Here is a 23,942-nt window from a genome sequence, read left to right as displayed (position 1 = left end):
GGTAAAAACCCCACTTCAGCTGCTGCTAGATAGTTGGAGATGGCATAAGTAGACTTGGCAGAATGTGATTATTTTTGATACTATCCATCAAAATTATGAATGTTCTGGGTTTTTCAGCATTTTTTTAATCTATTCACATTTTCAGTTGCAGGAAATTATGGCACATCAGACAATAACTATTTAATGACGGTAGATTTTGAGATTTAAAAAGTTAAAGCTTCATAACTACTAAACCAAAAATTAGGGAGAGAAGGCAGGTGAGGTGAAATCTTGGACTAATTTCTTTTGGTAAAAGAGACAAGCTTTCGAGCTTACATAGAGCTCCCCTACAGATCTGGGAAAGATACTTGAGTGTCACAGCTAAATACAAGGTGGAACAGATTGTGTTAACTCCTTATGCTAAACATACTGTAAGAAACCATTCCAGGTGAAGAGGGCAGTTAACACCTCTGCAGTCACAGAAGAAAAAGGGAGGTTAGTGAGTTACAGATTGTCCTAATAAATCATAAACCTTGTGTCTTTATTAAGTCCTTGATTTTTAGTGTCTAACAAAGTTATGAATTTAAATTCCCAGGCTCATCTTCTAACGGTGTTTTGAAGATGGGGACTGAGAGGTCAGATATGGAATGATCACTTTGTGATAAGTGTTCGCCTATGGGTGATTGTGTGTGACCACGCACCTCTTTGGTCACAGCAGGGCTCAGCTTTTCTCCCTCTGGCATTAAGGGAGCCTAGGGTAAATTAGTCCCACTTGGGAGGTTTAATACTTCCTGCTGGTTTATTTACAGTATTTTACAGGGTAGGTTCGAGGGCTTCTTTAAACAAAAAACAAAAATATTACATTTCCTAATTCCCACTGGAGTTAGGAACAAACACAAGATTTCCCCTTATAGGGAAAAACAACTCTTTATCTCGGAGAAGCCTTTTGCCCTCACTGCACACAACCGTTCTGCAGCTTGCTTCTCATACCTCCTTCCTTTTCCTGCTCACTGGAAGAGGTTTTTAAAGGTCATAGGCTGCCCTTAATTAGACTCAGGTGCTAGAGCAAGTAGAATTTGCTGTTTACCAGATGCAAGCAGTCCAATGGAACAAGTGTTCAGTGTGCTGGACAGAATTTGGAGTGAAGAGAAAAGTCAATTCAATGTGGACATGAGCAAAACAGCAGCTTTGATCAAAATGAATATTGACAATGTTTGTTTAGTATTTCATTATCAATTCCCTCACAACATGAAATCACTTGAAAAAAATCTGCTATTATGTCACCACAAAATGTCCTGTTTTTAGGCTTGTGGGGCGGCGGGGGTGTTTTGTGTTTTGAAAATTATGGTCACCTTACTCCTGGGATACTGATTTAGTTCAAAGAGTCGCTTTTCTCACCTTTGCCCTCACGAACTGAAGCACAACGTCTGAGAGAGCCAAAGACTGGTCAATGGTATTTTCAAGCGATAAAATAGCAAGCGATGTCAATCTCTCATCGGCCATCATCAATGAAAGGTATCTTTTAATGAGCCTGAACTTCGAAAAGCTGCACTCACGGCTGTGACTGGCAGCATGAGCAGAATCCTCAAACCTATCCACACATTAGGAAAAGTGTCCTTATGCTCTGAATCATGAATGAATTGAAGAACTTGCAGTGGAGAGTGCTTCCTGTTTGGCAAAATGTGATGGATGTTGTCCAATTTGACGGAGGTGTTTATCATTGACGTTCGAACATTCGCCATGTGTCAGCGTCCAGTGAAAGTCTGTACAAGTGTTCCAGAGTGTTTTCCTGTCCGCCAGCAGCTTACTAAGATCGTACCAAAAACCCCAGGTCTTTTCATGGTGCTTCATTTGTCCAAATCTTTCTTTGATGGACACTTGAGTAGTATCGATGAGCAAGCAAAAAAACTCCCTTTTTGAATTTTTCTTCTGAGCTTACCATCACCTCGTCTCTACCCTTGTAACCAAACTGTCTCTCCTTGCAATGAATATGCGTTTCCTTGAAGACAGGCTCAACTCCTAAGTTTTCTGCCATTTCTTTGGCAGCAGTGATGGCACCTTCAAACCCATTGTCTCTGGAGGCCATAATGAAAACAAGGCAGCTTCTCATCAAAGTAGTAGTGGTCGCGACATCCATCGACCTGAGTGCTTACAACATTTACTTGGAGCAGAGATTGTGAGACCAGAAATATAAAGTCAGTGATCTGGTTTGCCAGGCTTTGCACCTTGTGTCGGATTCTGGCCTAGGCTTTACTCAACTGCACCAGTTCCATCAGGCATCATAAAACTCAGTCACTTAGTACCTCACTGGCCTTATGCTGTCAATGTGGCTCTTCCAGCGAGTGTCACTTAGCTGCTTCATAGTCAAATTTGTAACATTGTCCAGGAAGATCTTCCACCTGATAGTTGATGCTGAAAACAGGACATATATCCCTTGCAGTACTCTGAAGAGAGATACTGAATCTAAAGATGATGCTGTATCTGCCCCAACCAAGCTGAGGGAGTGGCAGCCACAAGGCATGAAGAAAGCTCTTATATCCAGCACAAGGATCCTTGCCTGGTAAACAGCACCCCAAGCCCAGTACCCCCCAAGCCTGGCACCCGAGGCAAGTTGCCTGGGTTGCCTGCCCCTAAATCCAGCCCTGTGCATTACAACATATTAATGGTGGTGATTTAAAAATTACTAAACTCTCTAATTTTAAAATAAAAATGTCAAAATAGAAATAATTTTTTTTCAAAACAATGTTTCAACTGACCCAGCTCTTTTTTCAGAAATGTTATTGTGTAGAAAATTTCAACTCTTTGGTCCAATTAGAACAAAAAGTATTAGAAATGCTATAATTTCTCCTAGGATGGAAATTCGGCGTTTTGACCAGTCTACTGAACCTACAGTAATGTTACCAGTCCCTGTCCCTATCCTGAATAAAACTCAATTGATGGGGCAGTTCAGAATCCCACTAGGCACAATCTCCATTGTGAGAGAGTGTGTGACATTGTCCATTCCTCCCAAATATTCATTCCCAGTTCCCACTTGATATTATTTAAACACTTTCAGTCTTGACCCTAACAACCGATGTGTACGAGGGTGAGAATCTGTGCTGTACCAAGGCACAGCACAAGCCTTCTAGCACAGGAGGAGGTGGGGCTAAGTTGACTTTAAGCCACATTTGTGTGTCCTAGTTCTGGGTTGCTATGGGAACTGGAAAGGTTTGTCACACTTTAGGCAGCCCTAGGAGCCTGTTTAAAGTCAGCCTCCAAGGACTATCCTATCTGTTGCAGCACTGCCTAGAATTTCAGTCCTAGCCCTGCCCCCAGCCTGTCCTCTATGCAGGGGTTTGCAAATGGATCTTCGGAAAGCAGCCTATGGCCATCCACCACAGTGCCTGCACTGAGGCAATCTTCCTTTGGCCAGAATTGGGACTTCTTGAGCCCCTTTATGTCACTCTGGCCCTCCTACCTTGTGTAAAGGGGACAGAGCAGGGGTGAGGATTTCACCACAGGTCTCTTTGGATGTTTATGGACAACGCAAGGGGGGCTCTTAACAGTTTTCAACCATAAAAACTGCATATTTCACTTCTGTGAAATACTGCAGAAAATATTTGCTGTAAAAGCCAAAACACTGCCATTTTCACACTTTATGGCAAAGTGAAGTGAGCCAAGCATTTTGCACCACTGTGTCTGTACCACCCACCTGGCCTGAGCATCTTTTTAAGAACAAAGAAAATAAATGACAATTGATGACACCAAGTTGGATGTATGAAACTTGCCACCTTGAGAGATCCACCAGATCCTGGATGCTTGGCTCATCTCCATCTCAGACTGGAGAGGAGAGAAACAACTTATTTGTTTTAGAGTAGCAGCCGTGTTAGTCTGTATCTGCAAAAAGAAAAGGAGTACTTTTGCACCTTAGAGACTAACAAATTTATTTGAGCATAAGCTTTCATGAGCTACAGCTCACTCCATCGGATGCATTGTTGTTCATGTTGACTTAGTGACATCACAGTAGCAAACACAAGGCAGACCATCATTTAATTCAGAAACATTTGGGCTATGGATAGGAGAGATGTGGGTGCTGACCTTCCATGGTAGGTGAGCAGCCTGCTGGTGAACACCTCAACATAACCGTAGCAATAAAGGGAACTAAAGGCTCAAAGGAGAAATGGTGGCACAAGAGCAGTGCTGAGGGGAAGTTTAGGCTCTGTGTCGATTGACTGATTGATTGTCTTTGGAGTAAATAATGTAATACGTGTAGGTTTTTTCCATGCCTAATTTCTATGAGTTAGTACTAAATGTTAAAAGGGAGAACACCCATCTTGGTGAGGGAAAAGAGGCCATCCTACTGTGTAACTATTGTAAGTTTTTCATTATTTAAATACTGTATAAATTGGCAGCTAACTCCTCCCTTCATGATCATAACAATTTTCAGAGCAACTACTGATCCCCATTTATCTGGGGCCCCTGTAGCCCTAATACCTGGTTTATTTGTTTGTTTCTGGTTTTAAAATTTTGTGATTCCTATAATGTGGATAATCATTGCCTGTCAGTGGCAGTTAATGCAGTTAAGTGCTGGTATGGCTTGCAGTAATAATATATCATACATCTAGGCAACTAAAGGAAAATGTAATATTAAATAAGGATAGGTTACAGGAGAATTTGTGACCAGAATCCAATATTGCATGCATCGTTTGACAGCAAATCATGTCAAATAAGGCAAATAATTCTAAATAAACAACATTTATATAACCAAGAAAGTATGGGTCTGCTGAGGCTGTACTGAGAAGTTAGAGCTTTTATTTGTGCGGGAGACAGGCTGAATGATCTATGATTGTTTGTTAGTGTAGAATAGAAAGACACATTTCATGAATATCCATGTGTACAATTTTGTTATCCTGAGGTTTTCTCCCCTCCTGATGACTGGCAGATTTCTCTGTTCTTCATCAGTATTTTTATTAGAGTGCTCCTAGATATCCAACAACAACTGCACTCATTGGTATTGCATGTGGTGAATGTCAGCACACAATTTGGCCCCCTGAGGAACTTTAGGTATATTGCATGTGAGGAGGCAGTAGATTGACCTGTGTGTGTGTGTAGACATTTAAAATGATGTCTCTGCGTAGGGATTTTTTTCTTTTCGTTGCAAATGTGATATTTTATCCTTTAATTTTTTTATGGATTTAAATTACTTTTGTAATAAGCTTACTTTCATTTTCAATAACATTTCTGATCAAGAACTTTGCAAAATGATGGTGTTTTGTCCAGTGATTAGAGCTGGAGAGGAGAAAACCTGGACTCTCTTCTTGATCTTGACACTGATCTATTGTGTGGCTTTGGACATGCCACTAAATCTGTCAGTGCCTCGGTTTCCCTGTTTATAAAACAAGGATAGCTGCCTCATAGTAATAATGTAAGATTAATTAATGTTTGTAAAGTGCTTTGAGAGCTTCATAAAAAGGTGGTGATGTATGCTATAAGTGAAAAATATAATCAGATGTTTTGAGTTATTTTCAAGACATCTTTTCTTCCAACCCATAAAGTAAGTCCAAGCACTCAAGGATATCATTTGTCTATGGATAGCTGACTTAAAAAATAAATAAATTAAAAAGATTTCCTAAAAGTGGAATGTGTTGGTTTATGTAAGAACAATATTTAGAGGGAAAAAATTGCCTTTACCTGAACTTGAGTTCTTAAAGTACAGCCTGAGACATTTATTGATTTTTCTGAGTGCCCTTTAAGAAAGAATGTCTTGATTCTCTCTATCTGGTTGTTTCTGTGCAGCCACAGCTCTAAGCTTAAGTACCAAAGCTCACTTTTTATTTCTCTTTTCTCATCTCTAAAGATTCCACATTTGGGGGGGTGGGAAGTCTTTCTCCCAGAAAAGTAGCCAGTCCTCTAGGAAATGTTCAATGGCATTCTGCACAAGCCATTGCCATTATGCTTCGTTATTCAGGTGACAATAGTATAGCTTGGGGGGAGGGGGGTTCTGCATATTCTAACAGGTCCCTATGATGATAAGGTAATACAAAGATAAGGCAACTCTGATTTTAACTTAAATAGGAGCTCAAATTCAAGTCTAAAAGAAAACTCAAGCTGCGGTGCCAATGCAAGATAAAATATCAGAATTGCCTCGTCTTTATTGCTATTTTTAACCTAAATTAGCCACTTTCGTTTGCTAACCCGAATTAAAGATTAAGAATACATTTCTTTTTATTTTTCAGTGAAGACATATCTTCAGGGCCAGCTCTAGGATTTTTGCCGCCCCAAGCAAAAAAAAATTTGGCTGCCCCCGCTTTTTTTTTTCATGCCCACCCGCCCCCGCCCCAACTCCGCCCCTTCCTAACCCCTTCCCCAAATCCCCGGCCCTGCCTCCTCCCCCAGGCCTGCCACATTTTCCCCCCCCCATTGCTTCCTGCGGCTCCCCCCTGCCCTAGCTCACCTCCACTCCGCCTGCTCCCCTGAACATGCCACCGCTCCCCTGAACATGCCGCCACTCCACTTCTCCCCCCTCCCTCTCAGGCAAGGGAGAGGCAGAACAGAGGTGAGCGAGGGTGGGGGGGGAGAGCACAGGAAGTAACGGCGGGGTAGAGGAACCGCTCCCCACCCCAGCTCACGTCCGCTCCACCCCCACCACGTCCCCAAGCACGCCGCCGCTTGGCTTCTCCTCCCTCCCTCGCCGTGTGAAACAGCTGTTTCGCGTGCAGCAAGCCTGGGAGGGGGCGGGGGGAGAAGCGGAGCAGCGGCAGTGCATTCAGGGGAGCAGGCGGACGTGAGCTGGGGCGGCGAGGGCACGTGTCTAGGGGCAGCATGGTCGGCGCCAACCATGCCGCCTCTAGAACTGTACTGCCCCAAGCACCTGCTTGTTTTGCTAGTGCCTAGAGCCGGCCCTGCGTATCTTTAGTGTGATTCTCTATCTACAAGATAGTGGAGTAAGAGTAATGCATATTTTCTTTCAAAGCACAGCCAATAGAGCCAGATTCTGATCTTGGTTAGGAAGCCTATATTGCTTTGTATTTTGTAGAATCAGCTGCTGTGCATCTAGTTTATCTTCCATGACATGCATGCATATCTGAGATTAGAATCTAGTTCTCTAAATTGTTTCCTTCAAATGCAATAGACTGCACTTAAAAAAAAAATTGAAGAAAATTCCTTAAATAGCTTTACTTCTGTGTCCGCTATTCTGTATTGCCTGCCACTCTGTAATACTAAAGAGACAAGGTGGGTGAGTTAACTGAAGGTTATGTAGCTGAAGTCAACGTACCTTAGGTTGATTTACAGCAGTGTCTACACGGCACTGTCAACAGGAGATGCTCTCTCGCTGACTTACCTCATTCTTCTTGGGGAGCTGGAGTACAGGAGTCTATGGGAGAGTGCTCTGCCATCGACATAGCAGGTCTTCACCAGACCTGCTAAATTGACACCACTGCATCGATCACAGCAGTGCCAATCTAGCTATAAGTATAGACAAGCCCTTTTATTGGACCAACTTCTCTGTTAGTGAGAGAGACAAGCTTCCGAGCCACTCAGAGGTGTACCCAGATATGAAGAAGAGTCCTGTGTGGCTCATAAGCTTGTCTCTCTAACCAACAGAAAAGCTGGTCCAATAAAAGATAGCACCTCACCCACCTTCTCTCTGATATTCTGGGACTAACAGGGCTACAATTACACTGCGTACTTCATAATACACTCTTAGAAACTTGAAATTGAAACATATGTCCCTAAGTTTGAGTCAGTTCTCCTCTTTGTAACGTCTGTGCAACTGCATTGAGATCTAGGGGTGTGGAAGAAATAATGGATGGCAGAATCTGACTATTAGTTTCCTTCATTTAACAAATGTTGATTTACCCTTACCCCCCAATCACCTACATTAGCATGTCTTCTAGCTCCCATCATTGTTTTGGTCATTTCCTTTATGTTACCCTTCCTTAATAATCTCAATACAACATGGTAAGAATTGAGTTTCTTAGTTAATTTGTACTCTCTCTGCTTGCTGAGTAGAGACATTTCTTATCCAATTTTAATAAGGGTAGAGATCAGCAAATAATTTGTAACAAATTATTTATCTGTTCAATTTTGTCTCTTTTCACAGAATGTTTGTGAGTAGATTGTGAAACTCATAATGAATCATATGTTCAGACGTTTTCTTATACAGTTAGCTCAAAAACAGCTTCTTGTGAGCATTTTTTAGTTGCATAAGGTAATGGAAGTTAGGTACCAAGGCACTCTTGAAATTCATACGGAGTGCCTAAATACCTTTAAAAATGGTTTCAGAGTAACAGCCGTGTTAGTCTGTATTCGCAAAAAGAAAAGGAGTACTTGTGGCACCTTAGAGACTAACCAATTTATTTGAGCATGAGCTTTCGTGAGCTACAGCTCACTTCATCGGATGCATACTGTGGAAACACAGTATGCATCCGATGAAGTGAGCTGTAGCTCACGAAAGCTCATGCTCAAATAAATTGGTTAGTCTCTAAGGTGCCACAAGTACTCCTTTACCTTTAAAAATGTGGCCCAAGATCCCTTTTGAAAATGGGAGTTAGGTTCCTAAATCACATAGGTGCTTCTGAAAATTTTACTCAGTGTGAATTGTGAACTTTATAGTTAAATATACAATGTGGAATGTGCTTTGGGAAGCTATTTTCAAGGATCCCTTCAAGGCTCAGCTTTTCAGATATCAATGGAAAATGCACACACGAAGGTTATGATCGTTTAAGTTTTGAATTTGAACAAATATTCACAGAAAATGTTTTCCACTGTGACATAACAGTGTTAACGCCCTGATGAGTTTGTGTTATAAGTCCCCCTCTCTGCCAATTTACAGAGGAGATAAGTTGTTACAACCTCCTGCTACAGAAGGCTTGTCTCTTTAGGATAAACTGTAGTTGTTCGTGCTTTTAGTTCTAGACATCCCCACTTGAATCCCTGGTATTTCGGCCATGAAGCCACCACCAGAGTTGCTCCCCAGAAAAATTAAATTATGTTTTTGAGGTCCAAGTATCACATATTTAAGTATCTGACTGTTAAATCAGGAGCCCGCAATTTTAGGTGCCTTGACAACTCCCTTAAAGACAGACTCAGGTCACTTACTCTTTTTTCATTGAATCCCTTGTCACCAGCAGTCTGAAATGCTTGCTGCTTAGCACTAACACAAAATGTATAGGCTTGAACATTCTCTCTCAGATCTCTCAAACGTGAGCTCCTGGCATGGATTTTAGTGGTGGGGAGAATTCTTAACTCAGTTCAGATGCCCAGGAATACTGAGATGCCCATAACAAGCACCCCCTTCTTGACTCTATCTCAACATACATTTTTAGCTTCTTTAATTGAGGTATTGGAGGAGACAAGTAAGTGGAAAATTCTAGCAGTCATGAGAAAACTCATGTTAAATGACCAAGTGCCACACTTACCCCAGCTGGCACAGGCAGGCGCACATCGTGATGCTTGCTGTGCACTAGATGGGTTTCATCCCTTGTGGGAGGGCAGGGCTTATTTCCTTCCCTTGGAGATTCCAGGGTTCCTTAAGAGCCCTTGCAGTATAGATTGCTGCAGGGACAGAGCAAACGTGCACATACCCCAGCTTCCTGGTGCACACCACCTCTCTGGCTAGCACCACTCAGTTTGAAGACAGCAATGCCCAGCTAGTGGCTACCCACCGTGCATGTGAGCTTGTGGCCACCTTGCCACCCTGTTTTAAGTTGGCAGAAGCAAGCAAAGTAAAATTGAGCCCTGTAACTTAACTACTGAACCAAGTTTCTTCAAATGTGATTTTTCTCCCACAATAAGGACTACTGAACAAGTAAGCTTGATGTTTGTAGCTTCATCCTTTTTTTCTGAGTAACACAAACAGAAAATAAAATTGTGGTTTGGAACATATGAGCAAACTATGGCTTTTTTCCATGATTGTGTAATTCAAAAATAGTTCAGCTGGTTTTGTTCATACCTTTCAAATAAATTCACTTTCAGGCTAGGGCCAAGCATGGGGAAAGTGTCAGCCCAAGAAGAACTGGTTTGACAAAGGTCTGAGCAACTAAGGAGGAGTTAAATGTTGTTGTTTGGAACACTGCATTACAGTAAAACATCAGCGTTACGAACTGACCAATCAACCACACACATCATTTGGACCAGAAGTACGCAATCAGGCAGCAGCAGAGACCAAGGGAAAAAAAACAAATACAATATAAAATTGTATTAAACTTAAAATACTTATAAAAAAAGGAAACACAGCATTTTTCTGCTGCATAGTAAAGTTTCAAAGTTGTATTAAATCAATGTTCAGTTGTAAACTTTTGAAAGAACAGCCATGACGTTTTGTTCAGAGTTACGAACATTTGAGTTATGAACAACCTCCATTCCCGAGGTTTTCCTAACTCTGAGGTTCTACTGTAATTATAGCTCCCACTATGAGCAGAAACTATAGTATCCATGACCTTCCCTCTCATCCCCCTTTCCCCTTACTCACACTTTTTCTCTTGCAAAGCTATCCATCAAACAAACAATGACAAGTTACAGTTTAGAACAAATACTATTTAATTTTATTAACCTTCCCTATATGTTAATATTACTTTTTTCTTTCTAAATTAATATAGTTTTTACAGATCTACTAAATTATATTGCATTTGTTTGCTTATGTACTTGCTAATGAAAATAATTAATACCTTCTAGCTCCAATTTGATTGGCAAAATTCAAAACCTTACTGCTAAAAACATTTAAATGACCTTTCCAGTGACCTACAGTACAAACATCAACTCCTCCAAATTAGAGAGATGGAGACACCCCCTCCCCCCAAATGTCCATAGTCTTCAAGGCTGATAAACTGCATAGGGACAAGAACAGCACCATTTTAAGGGTAGCATTTGGCCAAACTAATCTAAGAATCCAGAGGACATCTTTGCCCGACTGAAGTCAATGGCAAAACCCCCTTGACCTCAGTGGAGCCAGGATATTACTCCAGAGATCTAATCAGGAGCACTTAGGAAAGTTTCCTCATTTTTGTGCTAAATTACCTACCAATTTTAATCAGTATTTTAATGGGAAAATTACCGTATCACCTCTATAATATCTATCATTGCAGATCATCTACGCCCCAGTTTGCTTAATTAAAGGTTCCCATTGAGTTAGCCCAACTTCCTGCTGAATTGGGAGACGTTCTGTGGCTTCTACATTAAGCAAGGCCCTTCTGATTTGACAGAGTCCATAGTTAGCGATGTGACTTCGCTAGCTATGGCATGCCTTTAGCCTAAGGCACATCTGTTGAAAATTAATATTTTTTCTTCTTTAACTCTTGACCGGATTTGATGTCAGCAAATCACTCAGCAAGAAGGGATGGGTATTTTTTTGTTTAATTTTCTTAAGAGGGAAAATCGCAACTGATCATCTCTAGAGTTGGAACTTCTTTTTACCAGTGCAATACACTTTGTATTAATCTTCTTTCTCTTCTCTTTCATTTCAGGCCCTTGTGGCTAGGAAAACTACACCAACTGTCTAGCTAAAAATCCACTTTAAAAAAAAAAAAGTTTCTCCTCCCGTCCCAACCCTATCATATTAAATGGACTCATTCAAATGTGGATCACTTTTATTGCAAGCTGGCATACACTTTCTCCATTGTTGTAGGATATGACAGTGTAGTCACTTCTGTTTCACATCCCCCAAGGCTCATAGAAGTAATTTATAGATAATTTATTTATCCTAGATTGGACAAGTGAGTCAGTGGCACAGCCAGGATTAGCATTCAGGACTTCCTGAATCTCAGCCCTATACCTATTCCTTTGGGCCAGCAGTTTCCACACTTTCTTGGTTCACATGGCACCATGTTAAAAACTTGTTGTGAAGTGAACTGATGGAACACCAAGATTGCCTACTGTAGTTTGGGAAGCCCAGCTCTAGGTTGTACTCTCTCCATCTCTGGTATGTAGCTTAAAGTTGAGAGGCAAAACACACATTTTGGCCTAAATCCAATACTGGATATATAGGACAAAAGCTTTCCTGTCACTAAGAGTTCAGCAACTGGGCACCATTTCCAGTGAACAAACTGTTTATGCAGATAAGTAAACAACATCTGTTAGTATGCATATCACCTGCCAAAACACTATACATTCCTGCTTCCTGTACACACTGCACTTAAACCTCTGTAGAAGATACAAATCCCAAAAGGGGCTGTTAGGCGCTGGAGATAGGGTTTGGACAGCTGAACAATCCCCTGCCAGTACCAAAAGAGGGGTAGGAATTGTGCAGCCTAGACAGCATAGCCCTCTCAAAAGCCTGGAGTAAGTGTTTGTTCAGCAGCAGACCCTTCTATATAGCCAAATGAGGGGACAACACTGAAGTGAACCACAGCACGGGAAGCTAAGCCTTCTGGGATAACAGAATAATGCAATCCATATGAATAGGTCCTCCTCATAAATAAGTTTGACTGAATTTAGGATGATGCAAGTTGTCTCCTATGCCAGCTGATCTAGCAAAGGAAAGTACAAAGTTACGCACCCCCATGTAATGACGTAGACAATAGGAGGTATCCACAATTGTTCCAAATACACACATCAGTGCTTTTTAGGTTCACTGGGCCAGGCATCTTCATCCCTCGCATCCAGCCACATATTCAGACCCTACTAATCTCTCCCTATAGGATCTGGAGAATAATCCCGGAGTGACCAGGACCCAGCAATCTGGAATGACTGAGCCAGAGTTGACTCACAGACAATCAATAAATGTCACCGATTTATGCTGGCTCCCTACATGCTACGATGCAGGCACTAAAAGTTTTGAGGCCAGTCCTGGACACAAGCACAAAATTGTAGAATGCAGTGGGCAGAGCATTTTCATACATAGGGCCTCACCTGGGGAAGATTTTGTTAGAAGAGCTCAAACTAAGTCAAAGCTTGACCCTCTTCAGGAGGGCCTTTCCACATCAACACCAGCCCCCACCTACATCAAAAATGGAGCAGGAAGAGCTTGAGCATATGGCAAATGCTGGGATGAGAGAGAGAGAGAACCTGATCTTCCCCCACAACCAGAAAATCTGCCTAGGGTGGGGGCTGGAGGAGAGAGGGAGTGTCTCTTGATTTATGCTGCCCATAGCCTTGTATGGCATATAAATACTATGGTGATAGGGCCTTACAGATATTCAAAATGGAATAGCAAACCATCAGCTGTCTCCACCCTGAAGAATGTTAATCCATAGAAGGAAACATAAATTTAAAAGCATGCACAGCCCAGAGGCACTGAAGCAACAGAGAGGTGATACAGGAGGAGGAGAATAGAGATGGATCTGCTTTGCCATAGAACGTGAGAAGGCATCTGAGCAATGGACTAAATGACAGATGCTATGACATCAGGATGCCAGAAGTGGGCCCACATAATTGCTGTCCTAAGGGCACCCATGCCAGGAAATATGTAATGCACAGGGGCAGAGAGAGCATATCACCCACCTATCGGTCACACTGTAACCACTGAAGTACCTGTGTGCCACAAGAGTCTTTTTAGTTGCCCCTGGATAGGGAATGGGAGGTTAGAAGGATATGTAAAAAGGGGTCATCAGGCCAAGACATCAGAGAAGCTGTGGTGCATGCTATATGGAGACATAACACTCTCCTCAATATTACATGGGCATGCTACAGCTTCTGTCTCCATGTGGGAGGCAGATGGCATACCATCATGACAGGCTGATGAAGTCCCAAAATGTGTAACCACCACCTTGGTGAATTAGATACAATTAGCTGAGCCAGATAGGCCCAGTGGGGACTGTTAAATGTGGCACGGAGATAATCATACAACATGTAACCGGGTTACGTCCAGTGTTGCCTGCCAAAGCCCGAAATCCGTTTTCAGAACAGACGTTTTCTTATGAAGACTAAAAAGGATTACAGATCCGCAGTCCCCAGAAATACTGACTAGTAAGAACTGTGGTCAAGGGGCAGATGACTGTGATGCCGAAATCCCTTATACACGTTGCTCCTCAGACCCATTTCAATTGCCTCTTCACTCGCAAACAGTATCCCCACCACCACCACCACTTAGTGCCACCATCCTATTATAATATCCCATTCCTCATATAGCACTGTCCTGATACAGCACCTCCCTCCGTGTTCTCACCAGCACAACAGGATCCTGGCGCTCACCTAAAACCACAACACCCTAACAAGGTGTCAGGAGAAATACCCAATGGGGTGAGGGAGTCCTGCCATTGTTCGTGGCTATAGCCGCGCAGATGTGATGCACATGAACACACATCACAAATATCACCTCTGCGGCTACATTCGACTGCCCTCAAACTAATGTCTAAAATAACTTAAAACCAAAGCTTTTTATAATGTGATGTAAAAAAATGTCAGCGCAGCACTACTGTCAAGCACCAAGCAGTATAGGGGTATGGTTGGTGTGGTGGGCATAGCTGAGTGGCCTTTCTTTGTCTATGATGGCGCGAGAGCTTTACAGCTGATTTATACTGTTACCCATGGTGGGTAACAAACCACTTCTGCTTCTGCCCACTTCTACCTCTCTACCCTGTCACTTGGGGATGTTGCGCCTTGGGGCTGATGCATGGCTTACGTGAATGTTTTGGGAGGTTGCCTGCATTTGGCATAGCTAGACTTCAGGAAGCACTCCTCGTAGTATATCCATTTGATTGAAATAGTAAATATTTTATGCAGGAAGGGTGTAGCAGTCTCTACCCCAAGCATTCCTACACTGGGTACGTGACTGGCTACTTGTGGTATATTGCATGTGCAACATGAGAAATGTATGCCCGTGCCTAGCTTTGCACTGCAGGACTATATGGTATGCCATCTTTGCACATGGTATGGAATTTTGGCCTTGGTGTGGTTGGATTTTACTGCAAAATGGCTTGAATTGAGGAAGCAATGTGAATGGCTGAGGATTACAAAATCATGCTTATATGGGTCCTGTCTTAAATAAAACATTAAAATAGCTAGAGACCCACATTTTTCCAACATTCAAGGTTTTTCATATCTGAAATTTTGGTTTGGACCAGTGTCTATAAACCAACAATTTTAAAAGCACAGTTGTACAGAAGAATGTGTCATTGCACTGTAATATATTCCTTACTTGGGTGTTGGAGGCACTCAGCTTTTGACCTCTCATTTATCAATGCACCCAACACATGTACATGTGACAACAGAACCGCAGTGAGGTCTCATGCATTATTGACTAAAATAGACTCACAACCCAGTGGGTGGGTGCTGCAGTTTGGAGATGAATAAATAATGTGGTACAAGGAGAAGGAACAATAAACCTAAACAACTTTATTAGAAAATCAGTAAAACTGTGATCAAGAATAAAATACATCTTTAGGATCAAGGGATGTTAATCTGAAACGTGGAACCCAGCTTGGTGTTGTGAAATTCTATTAAAATCCGTTACTAGGTGATCTTCGGTTTCAGTCTTGATTAGTCTGAACCCTATTCACGTCTGTAATTATTTTTTCTCTTATTCTTCATTCATCTGATCCATAAAAAAATCATTACACTTGCTTCTGCCCTGCAGTAATTGTCTCTGCAGATGAAAATAATAGTTGTCTCTTTTGCCTCAGCCACAGACTTTTCCTTTTTACTAATTGGATCTGATTGGGAGCTCAAAATATTTAATCTAAACCACATCCAGGTATTCAATGAGTCATCCTTATTGCTAATGTCAGCACAGCACAAGTATGCTTAAATGCACGCAAGATTAACCTACCATAGTCTCTTGATTAACTTGCCATGGTCAGTTGCTGTTATATTCTATTTATTTTTAAATTAGATATTGAGTTTATATAGCTTTATTTTATATTAAAATTCTTTTTTGTAAACCTTAATCTTCCTATTGTTTATATTGCCTTAGTGCCTCACAGCTCAGCCAAGATTAGTACGTCATTGTACAAATGCAGAGAAAGAGACAGTCTCTTGCTATCTACAGGAGCTTACTATCTACAGAAACTAGACAGGCGGTAAGGGCAGGGAGAGAGCCAGGGAAGGTGAAGTGACTCGCCCAGGTCCCACAGCAGGCCAGTGGCAGAGTCAGGACTAGAATCCAAATCTCCCAAGTCCCAGTTCAATGCTCTCTCCAGTGCACCATGCTGCCTCTTAACTGATTGCTGTTCTTATTGTTCTCTCTCTTATAGTTCGGGATCGGGTGCGATCGAAAATGGAGAGAGATATTTTGGCAGAAGTGAATCATCCTTTCATAGTCAAGCTTCATTATGGTAACTATAATAAAATGGAATTCGGATTCACTCGTACATGTGTTTTGGGATTGTAATTGGATCTGTGTCATTTCATAAGAATGCCACTTTGCTAAATACTACCCCACTCAGTTATGGACTTCATTTTCCTTATATCACAGGAAAATTTCAGCATGAGGAGGAGGGCTTTGCTACGCCTCTGTCAAAACAAATTTGATACAAGGTGTAATGTAATGATGGTGTTACTAGGGGGGTGTTGGTGGGATAACAAAGATGTATAGGCCAGTTCTACCACCCCTCTTCAGCAAACAGTTTGATTATTAGATTCTCTTGTTTCCAAAGACTATTAATAATTGATAGCACTCACTAAATTTCTATAAACTATTTACTCCTGGGGGAATTCTGTGCCACTGCGCAATGCAGAATGTTGCAGAAATTAACGTCCGCACAGAATTTCCTTTCCCCCACAGAAATGGGCTACAGTGCTGCTGGCCGCCGCTAAGGACTGATGGACCCAGCAGAGCCTAGCTCGCACATAGAAGACACTGCCATGGGGAGTGGGCAGAGCTAGAGGGTTCCTGGCAGCTGCAGTTCCCCACACACCCTGATGGAAGGAGAAGGTGCAAGCCTGGAACTGAGCATCAGGCTGTTTCTCCCTCTGGATCCCTGGGCTTTGGGGGGGAGGGGACCAGGTGTCTGGTCTGGGGGGAGAGGGTGCGGGTACCTAGGCAAGGGGGAGGCCCTGCAGCTGGGCTCTGTGGGGAGGGTGTGTGGATATCTGGGCAAGGGTGGGGGTCTTGCAGCTGGGCTCTGAGGCAAGGGGGTGTGGGTATAGGGGCAAAGGGGGTCCCAATGGCTTGGCTCGGGGTGGGAGAGGATGCGGGTAGCTGGGGGGAGAGGGCCTGCAGCTGGGCTCTTGGGGGAGGGGTATCTGGGCTGGGGGACCATGTCTGGGCTCTTGGGGGGAGGGGTTTAGGTGTATTGGCAGGAGGGCACCATGGCTGGACCCACGGGGGAGGGGTTGTGGGCATCTAGCCCCCTGACTGGGCTCTAGGGGAGAAGGGAGCAGAGAAACAGGACCTGGGTTGTTATAGGGGTTTCTTTAACTCTACTCCTGGGGGAATTTTTGTGTGTGTCTGTATTGTTACACACACACTTGACAACAGGTATTTTGAAATAAATTACCAAAATAATTGAAACTGGCATGGGTATGTTGTATTATTTTGACAAATAAAATTTGCAGAATTTTAAAATATTGTACGCAGAATTTTTAATTTTTTGGCACAGAATTCCCCCAGGAGTAATTATTGCAGTGCTGATAAACTATTGCAATGCTTTCAGTTACACAGAGCAGCTTCCCCTAGATTTGCCTGTCTTAGCCCAGCAAGCTCCCTGAATTCTTGAAGAGTCCTATTGCTAGTGCAAAGGGGCTTCTGTGAGCATTTTGAACAGCTGTAGCTCTCTCTTTCCACAATTCTGGGAGCCTCACTACCTAGTTTTACTCTCTTTTCTTCTCTTCACCCTGTGCAATGTACAATAGAAGGCAGCATTAGATTCATTAGGTATATCTACACAGTAATTAAAGGCCTGCACAGATCAGCACAGATCAGCTGACGTAGACATGTGGGGCTCAGGCTGCGGGGTTCTAAAATTGCTGGGTAGGCATTCAGGCTCAGACTGGAGCCCAAGCTCTGGGACCAGGTGCTAAGCATGGCAAAGAATTCATTAGTAATAAATCTCCATCTCCCAGCTAACACAGGATTGTTCCCTGTAGTATGGTCTAGACTGCTTAGTCCAGCAGAGATCTTAAATAATTCCATTCTAAAAGTGAAGTGTTAACATGGTAGGAGAGTTAGCGAACAATGCAGAATTAATCAATAATATTCATTCTTTGGAGACATTGTAATGATTTAAAACATCCAACATCTCCATTCTTTTCTAATGCAGCATTTCAAACAGAGGGAAAGTTGTATCTAATACTAGATTTCCTACGGGGAGGGGACCTTTTCACAAGACTCTCCAAAGAGGTAAGCCCATTGATTTTGTGTGTGTGTAGAACACAAAATAATGTCTAGGATTATTTTCAGAATTTGTGTGTGTCCCTGGGTGTATTTTCATTCTATGTAACTGAATTGGAGCTGTAATTTGCTATAATTTCCCTAAACCTTTTTTAATACTTGTATCTACATTGTGTGATAAGTGACATACCTGACAGAGCGTGAGCATCATGTTAATAGAAAACGTAATTACAGTTTACTCCCAATGGTTAGATCATTGCTAGTTCCTTCTCATGGTAGAATAACCCCGGACTCATTGCTAAAAAGAGACACTTGCTGGCTGTGATGTGGAGAGAAAAGATATACCCAGATTCCCCACTCTATGAAGCCTGTGCTCAAGTGACCACATGTAGCAGGGTCAGGTTCTGGGTGGCTAGAGAGTTCACAGGCAGCTCAGGTTGAAATGCCAAAATCCCTTCCAGGTTTTCCAGTTTACTTCACCAATATTTTACACTTTGCAGAAGTCTCTCTCTGCACTCCTTCAAGTAAAGGCCAACATTCAAAACAAACAGGCCGGCAGGGTGGCCCTTATGTTCCCCCAGAGTTCCCTGCCATGGCTTCTGGTGAGTAAAATTCCTCTCTCTCTCTTTCATGGGAATAACCTAGTCCCTCCTTACTGTAACTGAGTTCGTCTATCCCTGATTAGCTCCCAGATCGGAGAGTCTCCCTGAGCTGACTCTGAACCCTTTGGAATTAGCACAAAAACACAAAGGGTGAAATCCTGGCCCAAATGTAGTCAATGGCAAAACTACCATTGATTTCATTGGGCAAGATTTCACCCAAGGTTGTTAAGTGGCTCTGCAAGGTCTTTTCCTAGAAGCCTTGCTCGGGCAGGAAGCAGCAAGGTTGTGAGGGCCCCTCACGAGGTCACTGAAAGATCAAGGACACCTTGTCGTGCTAGGTTAGCCATGCTACTTTGTCTCTGCCCTTTTGTCCCAGTAATTACATTACCCCAACCCTGGCCAGAGATGGTGACTAATCCTTCAGTTCCAATGATCTTTCCTTTAATTTAAAGAAGAGTGATCCAGGCTTCTCACTCTCTCTCCCTGTGTAACTTTTTATTTTTGTTAAACATACATTATTCATAATACAGCACCTTTTAGTCTGAATAGAACATTTCATACAGTCCTTATCCCACACTGCTTCCCAGAGTTAAATCCCCATAGATATATAGTTACATAATAAAAAAATAGCAGAGGGGAGAAAACTGACAGAGAGAATGAGAGAGAAATGAGGAAATAATTGTTTTCAGATTAAATTTGAAAAGAGGGGGAGAGTCAATGAGGAGGACTGACACAGGACAGCTGCTGATGGGGGCAGGGGCTGCCAGGGAGAAGGGTCTTGCACCAGTCACGGTGAGACAATGTAAAAAAAAACACCTGGTACGACAAAGTGGAGGGTGCAAATGCAGGGGGAGAGAGAGAGAGAAGGTGCATGTGAATAATGCAAGCCAAATTCTTAAAGCATTGCTCTCGCCTGAAAATTTGCTTTTTAAATTCACATAGAGCAATGACAGCAAATGGGTTTTTTTAAAACATATTACACTATTTTAAATTCTAGATCGAATTTGGTTCTACCTAGCATCTGGTAGAGACAGTGGCAGAGGATGTTATTCCAATGACATCATTGGCTGAGCTCATCGGAGATTACAAGTCTCTGACCGAAGGGACTATTGCCAGTGGCATTACAAATCCCAAGGAGTTTAACCTGGGGCACATGGTAGCATGCTGGGTCTGGCTGCTGGAGAGAAGCAACAGCTAGCACTGGAGGTGGGGATTGGCACAGCTGTGAGACAGAACCCAAGGCACAGGGTGTGGCAGCTGTGCAAGCTAACTGGGCAACAAGAGATGTGATAGTACTGCAGAATGTGGATAGTACTGTCCCTGCAGCAGCTGGTGGAAGTCTGAGTAGACCAAGAGACACCACCTTCTTTTGGTGCTAGCAGTTCTTCTCTCACCTGTCTCGGCTGTGTACCGGCTCCTCTCCCTGCTTCCTTGCTCCTGGAAAGGGCATCTCTCCTTGTCTCCATTCCCTTCCTTCCTCACAGGTTCCCACATATTCCTCTCCGCTCCCCTGCCCTCCTGGAGATGTGGTGAGAGCTGCTGCAGCCACCAAAGGAACAAGTCTGACCGTGACCAGGACTTGAGCCACCAGCACCAGGAGGAAGACAACTCCTGGCTGACTGCCAGGAATGTCTCTAGAAGACAGCATTATCCTACCTCCCCAAGTGATGCTTCAGAAGCAGCCAGCTGGGTAAACTGCAGCTGCTGCTCAGCTCCCTGAGTTCTGCCTCACAGCCAGTGCCTGCAGTTGCCATACCTTAGCAGCCAGGCTTCCCAGGGGTTTGCTGTCGCCCCAGGCTAGACTAGTGGGGGAGCCACCTCTGGTCCTGTAGGTGTTGTGCCTGTGCCTTTCACTGTGTTCTGTGTCTCATGTCACCAGGGGGAGGTCTGATAGCAAACGTATGTCTCAGCAGGTAAATAAAAGAGGAGCTTGGCATAACTAAGAGCCCAAGCCCACTGAAGTCAGTGGAAAAACTCCTATTGATTTCAGTGGGGTGTTTTTGTGATTGGGCCCTAAGTCTACACATGCTGCATATTCTGTTAATATTTTGGAACTAAATATAAGTCATTTTATAAAACACAAAGCATTTCAGTTCACTTTTAGACAAAATAGGTCCATATCTGAGCTTGTGGGAATTTGGGAACCACATGCCAATATTTTAGTAAACTAGGATATATGCCAGTACTAAGGGCCTGGCTGTGCACTGTTGACTTTTTGCCATTGACGTCAATAGACTATGGCTCAGCCAGGGGTGAAAGTAAGTCTAGTGACTTACCAGTACGGGGCTGGGCTGGGGCCGGCTCTGGCCCCCGGAAGCGGCGGGGCCTCGGGCAGAAGGGGTGGGGCTGGGGGAGGTCAGAGCCAGCCCTGGCCCACCCTGTACCGGCAAGTGCCTCCTTCCCCCTCCCCGGGATAACAGCAGCAGCCGGGGGCTCTGGCAGCGGTTTAAAGGGCCCTGGGTGGTAACGGCGGCCGAGCCCTGGGCCCTTTAAATCGTCCCCAGAGCCCCGCCACCGCTTCCCCAGGGCTCCGGCAGCAGGGCTCCGGCTGCCACTACTGCCCTGGGCCCTTTAAATCGTTCCCGGAGCCTGCCAGAGCCCTGGGGAAGCAGCAGCGGGGCTCCAGGGACGATTTAAAGGGCCCAGGGCTCGGCCGCCGCTACTGCCCAAGGCCCTTTAAATCGCTGCCCCAACCCCACCGCCGCTACCCCAGGGCTCCGGCAGCAACTTAAAGGGCCGGGGGCTCCAGCCGCTGCCAGGAGCCGCAGGCCCTTTAAATTGCGCCTGGGGAAGCCGATCCACCCCGGTATGGGACACCGGCTCTTGCCGGTACGCCGTACCAGGGAGTACCGGCTTACTTTCACTTCTGGGCTCAGTCCGGATTTATATTAGTATGTAATGTCAGCTGAACTGACCAAAAACAAGAATGAAAGCAGCATGATTTAAGGGAGAGGAAAATGTAGCTGAATGAACAGAATTTTGTCATATAACCAGGAAAACCTGATGAGGAGGGTTAATGTGAGTGCAGACAAATACTGACAAATTGAATCTGATATGATGGTCTTTCTTGCAATCCTGAGTTGGAGAATTCAAGTCAATCTGTTATCATAACAGTGATTAGACTTGTTCTTCTTTTCTTTCTGACTAGGTAATGTTTACCGAAGAGGATGTCAAGTTCTACTTAGCTGAGCTGGCCTTGGCTTTAGACCACCTCCATAGTCTTGGAATTATTTACAGGGATCTAAAACCAGAAAAGTAAGTTAAGGAGAATAAATTAACTGAAAACATATATATAAACCTTTTAAATCACTTCCTTGTTATATTATTAATAAGTCACAAAATGCCAAAGAAAGTCCTTACGTATCTTTTTCCTTATCTTATCTGAGTATTTGTAGCGTCCTCATAATCATATATCTGAGCATCTTACCATCATTACTAGATTTTATCCTCAACACCTCTGTGCGGTAAATTTACCCAATTTACAGATGGGGAACTGAGGCACAGTGTTGATCAAGAGACTAGTACAAGGTTATTCTAGAGGAGGACTGTGGTTGAGCCAGGAATTGCACTCTGGTCTCCTGAGTCTCGGCCCAGTGCCCTACCTATTCAACCAGCCTTCCGACCCTACCACTTCAGCATGATGTGACACAACATCTGCTATAGTCCAACATTATATAGTCAAACAGAGTGGGTGCCCTATTGCTTTTGACTGGATAAATTATCTCCGTTCAAAACAAGATATGGAATAAGGTCCCAGATGAGGTAAATCTAGAATAATGCCATTACTCTGGATTTGTACCATTTTAATGCAGATCAGATTTTGACCCTAAAGTTCTTTTCTCGATTTAAACAAGTTTACTTCTATTTGTAGCAGTGAACCAATATAAACTGGCCTTAATCCTGCTGGTTTACAAACTATTCAGTGATGTTAGCTAAATTTTGCCAAGAGTACTGGTAAATTTATTGTTTCTAAAATGCTAGTGTTCCCTTTTTTTTCCTTTTTTTTTGCTTTTTAAAAATATTTGTATTTACTACTGAAATAAAGCAAATGACACTCATAGTGAGATGACTGCGAGTCAGTTGATATTTTTTGTTGTTGCTCTGTTCCAGTTGACTTGTGGTTAGCATACATTGTTCCATGCCAATTTTAATAAAACGTGCTTCAACCTTTAAAAGTTATGAACCTTTTTAATGAAATATTCAGGTTTGTTTAAAGGAGATTACAGTGTAGTGCAGAAACAGAGCCAGTCTGACTATCCTTTATGCTCCAAACTCTAAGAACATAGCAATATTCTTTCCCTTCATGCCATGCAATTTAAATAAATGCAATTATTTCTTCAGAGTGGTGTGTAATCAATTTCATACTTCTGAAGGAAAGAAGAAGCCAAGAATATTGGAAGCTTGATTTTGTAAGGAGTTGTGGACAGGAAGGTTGTTTATCCACAAATACGATACAAATTACATAACCTTCAAATTCAGTTTCATGTATACATTGCAGTCATTTTGACAAACCAGGAGATAATGACATGACTGAAACTATATGTCATTTACTCAAAAGACCATTTCACAAATTACTAAAAGTTCCAGTCATTTTTGGATAAATGAAAATAAGAACCAGAAATTTATCAAGTGCAGAAAGTCACCCACTGAATTTAACATCTAAAGGAATAAATGTATCACTTTATTACCAAATATCAAATATAAAAGAACATCTGTCATCAGTAACAAGTGCCATATGTTTCTGTATCTCTATCTGCCAGGAACCCTTTTGATTTGACTTTGTTTTGGTACTTAGTTGATTCATGTTTGCTAGGCAATCACATACTGCGTTCATGAGCACCATAGAAAAGCTAATAAATAAATAAAATAGTGTTTGTGATCTTTTATTCTGATTGCTCTAATTAAGGATCGTGCTAGTGTGCTCTACTTGATGATATTGTTTCTTTTGTTGGGGAATGGCACATTCTCCACTGCCTGTTGCTTTGACCAACCTGTGAAGTACTGAATCACTGCTAGAAAATAATCCTAATACAAACCCATTTAAAAAGCTGAGTTACGGTGTAGTTAAGTTTGTAGGCACATGGCAGTGAAGTTGTGTTTAACAAACAAAAAAGTGAGAAATATAAGAAAGTCAGAGTTAATGGTAAAGTGACCACAAAAATGAGAACAGGCTC

At 42.8% G+C, this 23,942-nt stretch overlaps 1 protein-coding gene across 6 annotated transcripts in view; it reads left to right on the top strand.

The window, feature by feature from the left end:
* The window catches only part of RPS6KA2 (ribosomal protein S6 kinase A2), a 484,946-nt gene that overhangs the window by 339,680 nt on the left and 121,324 nt on the right, over positions 1–23,942 (top strand). For 5 of the 6 annotated variants that reach the window (XM_074948755.1, XM_074948754.1, XM_074948757.1 and 2 more), the window contains 3 exons: positions 16,089–16,169; positions 18,096–18,175; positions 21,917–22,023. In XM_074948755.1, the coding sequence (XP_074804856.1) occupies positions 16,089–16,169; positions 18,096–18,175; positions 21,917–22,023 (268 nt within the window). Of the gene's footprint in view, positions 1–16,088; positions 16,170–18,095; positions 18,176–18,705; positions 18,769–21,916; positions 22,024–23,942 lie in introns of those variants that run through there. The other variant, XM_074948759.1, reaches the window with a different exon arrangement.

This window comes from Natator depressus, chromosome 3, assembly GCF_965152275.1.
Source record: "Natator depressus isolate rNatDep1 chromosome 3, rNatDep2.hap1, whole genome shotgun sequence".
Classification (NCBI taxonomy): Eukaryota; Metazoa; Chordata; order Testudines; family Cheloniidae; genus Natator; species Natator depressus.
This window is presented reverse-complemented; position numbering and strand designations above follow the sequence as displayed.